This window comes from Sturnira hondurensis, unplaced genomic scaffold, assembly GCF_014824575.4.
Source record: "Sturnira hondurensis isolate 20B ecotype Veracruz unplaced genomic scaffold, ASM1482457v3 Scaffold0008321, whole genome shotgun sequence".
Classification (NCBI taxonomy): Eukaryota; Metazoa; Chordata; class Mammalia; order Chiroptera; family Phyllostomidae; genus Sturnira; species Sturnira hondurensis.
In genome coordinates this window covers 46,543-53,269 of record NW_028080952.1, presented here as the reverse complement: position 1 = coordinate 53,269, position 6,727 = coordinate 46,543, and the positions used below count along the sequence as shown (strand labels likewise).

At 39.4% G+C, this 6,727-nt stretch overlaps 1 protein-coding gene across 1 annotated transcript; it reads right to left on the bottom strand.

Moving 5' to 3' along the window:
• Window positions 1-1,249: 1,249 nt before the first annotated feature.
• On the bottom strand, window positions 1,250-2,191 carry OR51G2 (olfactory receptor family 51 subfamily G member 2). Its single transcript, XM_037054695.1, has one exon. It carries the CDS (start codon window positions 2,189-2,191, stop codon window positions 1,250-1,252), a length of 942 nt encoding a protein of 313 aa, XP_036910590.1.
• Between the last annotated feature and the right edge of the window lie 4,536 nt (window positions 2,192-6,727).

Sequence of the window (6,727 nt, the reverse complement as noted above, 5' to 3'; positions counted from 1 at the left end):
AATACACAGTCCAGATACAGATTCCAGCTATAAAGTTTTATGCACAACTCTACAGTGGCTTTGTGCTTTTTCTGAAGTTTTGTGTGTGCACAGACACCTAAGACATAAAGTACCCATGACCCTCACATATAAATTTCACTTAATTCTATTTTCTCTGTACAAGTAATATAGGATCTTCCACACAATGACACCCAAGGGTTACATGTATCCATCACTGCAGAAAGAGAAAGAGTGAAGCATTAGGGGTGGGGGGACGTGATCTGCCAAGAGTTAAATGTCAGGCGTGCTAGATAGCCTAGGAAGATACCAGCTTCTTGTGAGGCCTGGCTCCACATCAATCTCATGGCGGAAGATTTTGTCTTTGGCCCTCTGCAACTCACTTTCTTGATCCCGCACTAAAACTATGCAGTAACATGACATTCTTATACTTCCCTCTAGATTTTTCAAAAATTTTCTTATTTTGTTTATGTATTCTGTTCATTGATTTTTAGAGAGAGAGAAGAAGGGGAAAGAGGAAGAGAGAGAGAGAGCAATCAATTCATTTTCCACTTATACATTCATTGGTTAATTTTTGTGTGTTCCCTGATCGGGTATTGAATCTGCAACTTTGGACTACTGGGAAAGCTTCAACTAAGCTATTCAGCCAGGACCCAAAGCTTTTCTTGACAGCATCTTATCTAGGTCTGTTTTCCTCACAGATACTTTTTTTTTTTAAATCTCAGGCAATATGGAGGTACAATTGTAATACAAAGGTAAGTGGGTTTAAGAAATTATCTCTTTTGGTTCATTGACTCGTGACCTTTTTGATATGGCTAGTGTCTCAATTTGTCCCCCAACCCTCAACCCATGTTCTCTACTCTTTCTCGATATGCAAGAGATCAACAATCACAACAAAAAATAACTTCAGATATTTCTCTTACTGTATTTCCTCTCTCACACTTCTGCCTCAGCTTTGCACATGCTGTTGCTTTGGACTGTAATTCCTTACTTTGACTTCCTAACTCCTACATGTCCCTTAAGGCTGTCAATTCAGAGAAATCTTTCTCGACACTCTCTTCCCCCTGCTACAGGACCATGTTTTATTGTTCCTATATCAACTTCTTTTTACTATGAATAATACAATTTCCTGTATGTATTTGTTGCGTACATAAGTAGCAACCTCCTTCATTTTATGTACACTTCCTGTTACAAGGATAGAGGAGAAATGGTACATTTAAGAAAATATTGCCTCCAGGGCTAGACCCAGCTATTAACAAAAGGCATGGGTCACACGATCTCGGATCTGTTTTGTCTTCACACTGTAGATGATAGGGTTCAACAGGGGAGGGAATAAAAGATACACAAAGCCCATGATAACTTGGACCAGATGAGGTGCCTGCTTACCAAAGCGGTGGATGACGGACAAGCCAATCATGGGAGAGTAGAAGAGGAGTACAGCACAGATGTGGGACACACAGGTGTTAAGAGCTTTGAATCTCTCCACCTTGGATGCAATGGACAGCACGGTACGCAGAATCAGGGCGTAGGAGAAGAGAATGAGCAGTGAGTCTATACCCACTGTGGAAACAATGACAAACATGCCATAGATGCTGTTGGCTTTGATATCTGCACAGGCCAATTTCATCACCTCTTGATGGAGACAATAGGAATGAGAGAGGACGAGTGAGCCACAGTAAGGGAATCTTCTGAGCATAAAAGGCAGTGGGAAAATGAGTGCTACACTGCGGCCCAGGGAAGCTAGGCCAATTCTGCCAATGACTGTATTGGTGAGAATGGAAGCATAGCGCAAGGGGTGACAGATGGCCACAAAGCGGTCAAAGGCCATGGACAGTAGCACAGAGGACTCCAGGAAGGATAAGCAATGAATAAAAAAGAGTTGGGCAAAACAAGCATTATGACCAATATCTCGTGCCCCAATCCAAAATATGCCCAGCACTGTAGGAAGTGTACAAAGAGACAGACCCAGGTCAGTCAGAGCCAGCATGGACAGGAAGAGGTACATTGGTTGATGAAGTGAAGGCTCTGTTTTAATGATAAAAACAATTGTGCAGTTGCCCAGGATGGAAACCAGATATATGAAACATAATGGGATGGAGATCCAGATGTGCATGTGCTCCAGCCCGGGAATGCCACTCAGCAGGAAGGAGGAAGCAATGCTACTACTGTTGTTTTCCAGGGGTCCCAATGTCATTGTGTATGGAGGTAAGGGGGTGATGAATTCTCTTCAAATTCCTGAAAGAAATGAATTGAGAAAGAGCTAGCGATTGTCCCCGGAAAGAAAGTTTTCAAAAAATGATTAGAACTATATGACTCCTCCAAAGGTGTTTTCTTTTTGGACACTAGCTCCCTCTTATCATTTTTTAAAAAATTACTTTCTTTAAACTTTTTGTTTTGCTCCTTCAGACTAAGAGGTTTGAGCACCTTTACTATTCCTGTTGACTATACTTAACTTTGCCTACCCCTTATGAGAAGGCCTTTAATTACATGTGCGTGTAATTAATACATCTCCTCACATGTATCTTTTCTGCCAGGACTCTCACCAACGTTTTAAACTTTCTTTTAACTTCTCATCCTTTCTCTTCACTTACCTTACTTTTCTTTCTTTCTTGCTTTCTTTCTTTCTTTTTCTTTTTTTCTTTCTTTCTTTCTTCCCCCCCCTCTTTCTCTTTATTTTTCTTTCTCAACCACATGTAATTGTTAAGTTAAACACTGACAAATTCTTTACACACCCTTCTTCTGGTCTTCCTGCTATTGAAGTCTAGCTTAATCCAGATAAGAGCATAAGTGCTACTCAGCTCACAGAATTTCAAAGAGAACTGGAGAGTATGTGAACGGCTGTCTATAAAGTTATTCTTGATGGCTGGAGTAAGAAATCAAAGCTCTGATTTTTATATTAATCAGTAACTGGCTTTCCCTGGAAGCCTAGGAATCAACTGATGTGAATGTGTGGAAGGAAAGACCAAAGTTCCACCAATGATGGGAACAGTGCTGATCATCATGCAGAGTCTACGGGAGTCCACAGAACAAAAGGCAATGATGCTGGTATTGCTCATTCTTCTTCAGGTGAAAAAATGCTCAGGAGGGGAGTCTCGAGGCAGAGGCTGTATGCTGATTAGAGCTTCCTGATTTCTAGAGCAGTGATCATCCTACTTACAATTTATATCCCCACTAGAGCATGAGCTCAAAGTGCACAGAGGCTTTGCTTTGCTTATTTCTACGAAGACGGTGTTTTAGAATGTGCACTGGTATACAGTATGTGCTCAGCAATTTTTTAAAATGTATGAATAAGAGTTAAGTTTTACTTATTTAACTGTCGCTAGCTTGGTTCATGTTTTATTTACTTAAAACAATTCTATGAATGAAGTTCTATTAATACTATGATATTTTAGATGAGGAAACAGAAGCTTAGAGAAAGTTAACATTTCTTACATCACAGTCAGACCAAATTGGGATTTGAACTGAGATCTAATTTTTCTCTAGATTCCAGGCACTAAAAAATGATTACACTTTCTTCTCACACTGATGACAATTCACTGTCTACAGCAGTAGTGAGCACAAAAGCAATGGCTTAATAGGGACAGACAAAATACATAGTGGTTAATAATATAACTCATAAATACTAAGGCAGAGAATTTTTTGACCTGAAGATAAAGTAGGGTGGTGAGAAAAAACTATAATTTCTAATGAACATTCACTACTTATCAGACAATATACCAGAACATTTACATTGCAAAAGAAATAGCATGAGACCTTAGAAAAGACTTGCAAGTTAATATTATTACCTCAATTCACAAATGAGGAGAGAGAGGCTTAGAAAATTTGATCATGTGCCTAATGTCAGGCAGCCATCAGTGACAGAGCTGGAACTCAAAGGCATAGTCTGAAGTTTTGGAAACATTTAGGTTAACAAAGCTAAGCAGTGAACAGATGTGAGAAAGCTGTTGTCTTATTTCTTAGCCAGTGCTAAAACCAGACCTGGAATCCCACGAAGTCTGTTCTCTCTGACCATAGCAGTGTCCACTTTGGGCAGGCAACCTCTACAGGTTTTCTTGTGCCTCAAACTTCTTTCTCTTTTTTCTCCCTCTCCAAATCTCTGGCTGAGCCTCTTCTTGGTTCCACAGCTCAGCACCAAATACCTGCCTGCTATATTGACCCTTCACACACCAAGACTGAGTCCAGAGGCTCCAGGACTTACATGGGGGAAGAAGGAAGGCTAAAACTAGAGACTCTGGCTTTGGAGTTATAAAAAGGACAGAGGGTGAATGCTTAATGACCTGATTTTTATGCACCTTCCTGGGGTCCCCATTGAGAACCTTTTAAGGATCTTTAATCAAGTCCCAAATCTGACTGTCTCCCTCAACTTCATTATCTCAGACCTTGGGAATAGGGGAAAGAGGAGAAGAGGATGATCTTGTGAAATGATTAGAAGGGGATCCCAGAGGATGTTATATGTGAAGTTATAGTTGGAATGTCTGAAGAAGGTTTTAAACAACCTGCGCAAATTCAGAAAAGCAGAGTGGGTGATGTTAATAGTTCTTTATGTGTAATGTTTCATAACTGTATAGTTTATGAAACATATTATTTGTGATGGTGTACATGTTGTATATATATAACCATATGCAATATTTAAAAGGGCTTTTTAAATTAATGGCTTTCTTATCACCAAAGAGGATGCAAGAAGTCAGGCCAAGTTCTTAGAATATTGTGATTGTATGGATGCTTATTCTTGGTACCCTGTGCAACCCTATATGCTCTTGACCCCTGGCTACACTCTGACTCTATCTCCTCTTCCTGTCTCTGATCTACTCAAAACTTAACCTTACTTTTCTAGATATCAAGGGGAAAATTAGAGAAACTAACCTATTCTCATAACTTGTGGGCAACATAAGCCCCTGCAGAGTAGTTAAATCCAAGAAATTTTATATGTTAATACAGGAATATGAAGAGTTAATCATCTATTTTTGAACTCTGAAACCTGATGGAGAAGACATTTTAGACAGAGGAATTAAGGACCATTTCAGTGTTATCATTACCCAGGTAATTAGTATCTAGCTTATTAGATTCTTTTTGGGAATATAAGAGTATAAATAGTAAGGAATGCCCCAGAACAGGGGTCCCCAACCTCCAAGCCATGAATCAGTACCAGTTAGGGCCTGTTAGGAACCAGGAGGTAAGCTTGAATATAATGTGCTTGACACATCCTGAAACCATCCCTGACCCTGGGCTGTAGAAAAATTGTCTTACATAATACTAGTCCCTGGTGCCAAAAAGGTTAGGGACCACTGCTCTAGAGTCCTCAATCCAATCATAAGACATTATTCCAATCATTGACTTGACTGGACACTTTGAAATGTGGTGGGCATCCTCTTGTGGCCACATTTTATTAATTTCTGGTTGAGCTTGTATACCTATTTGAGTATTATGAAGCAGTATTTTTCAAATCATAGTCCCCAGATGATATTAGGATCAGAACCTGGGATGCTTGTTAACATTCAGATCTGTGGGCCTCATCCTTACAGAATCAAAACTGTCATTTTTTGCCCTGGCTGGTGTAGCTCAGTGGACTGAGTGCGGGCCTGTGAACCAAAGAATCATGGTTCGATTCCCAGTCAGGGCACCTGCCTGGGTTGCAGGCCAGTTCCCAGAAGGGGATGCACAAGATGCAACCGTACATTGATACTTCTCTCCCTCTCTCTCCCTCTTCCCCTCTAAAGATAAATAAATAAAATCTTTAAAAAACTGTCATTTTTGACAAGCACAAAGGTTTAGAAATTTTAATATATCCCTTTTTATGATTTATTTTGAACTCTAATTTCAGAATTTTCTATTTTCTCTATAATTAAAAAGGCATCTTCACATTTAGCCTGAAATTTATCCCAAAATATAAAATCTCTTGTATCAGATTTCTAGGACTGCAGCAACAAAAATACCATGAAGTGGGTGGCTTTAACAACAGAAATTTATTTTCTCATAGTTCTGTAGCTTGTTGTAGTCCAAGATCAAGGTGTCAGCAGGCTTGGTTTGTTCTTAGGCCTTTATCCTTGGCTTGCAGGTGGCCACTTTGTCACTAGGTCCTTATATGGCCTTTCCTCTATGTATCAGTATCATCAGTATCTTTTCTCTTTACAAGGACACCAGCTGTATTGGATTTGGGCCCACCCTAAGAGCTTCATTCTAACTTAATCACCTTCATTTTAACTTAGTGTTTTTAAAGATCTTACCTCCAAACACATTTTGAAGTACTGAGGATTATAACTTCAACCCTTTTGGGAAGGCCATTATTTAGCTCATAACATTTGTTTATCTATACTTTCTATCATTTTTCATCTATTTAACAAATATTTTATGACATAAATAATACTCCTTCTCCTCACAAGTAATATTTCTTTACAACCAATACAAGCAATATTTCTTTGCTCTGAGTCCAAGCACTGAAAAGAAACAGGCAGTGTTAGATGTGTTTCGGCAGAAAATTGGTTTGAATGTGAGATGTTATCGAGAAAAAGAAAGAGAGACAAAGAGAGAGAGAGAAGATAAAAACAGAGAGACTGCCCTTTCATTCTAAATGGAAGCTTTGCTGGATAGAGTAATCTTGGATGTAGGTCCTTGCCTTTCATGACTTTGATACTTCTTTCCAGCCCCTTCTTACCTGCAAGGTCTCTTTTGAGAAATCAGGTGATAGTCTTATGGGGACTCCTTTGTAGATAACCCTCTCCTTTTCCCTTGC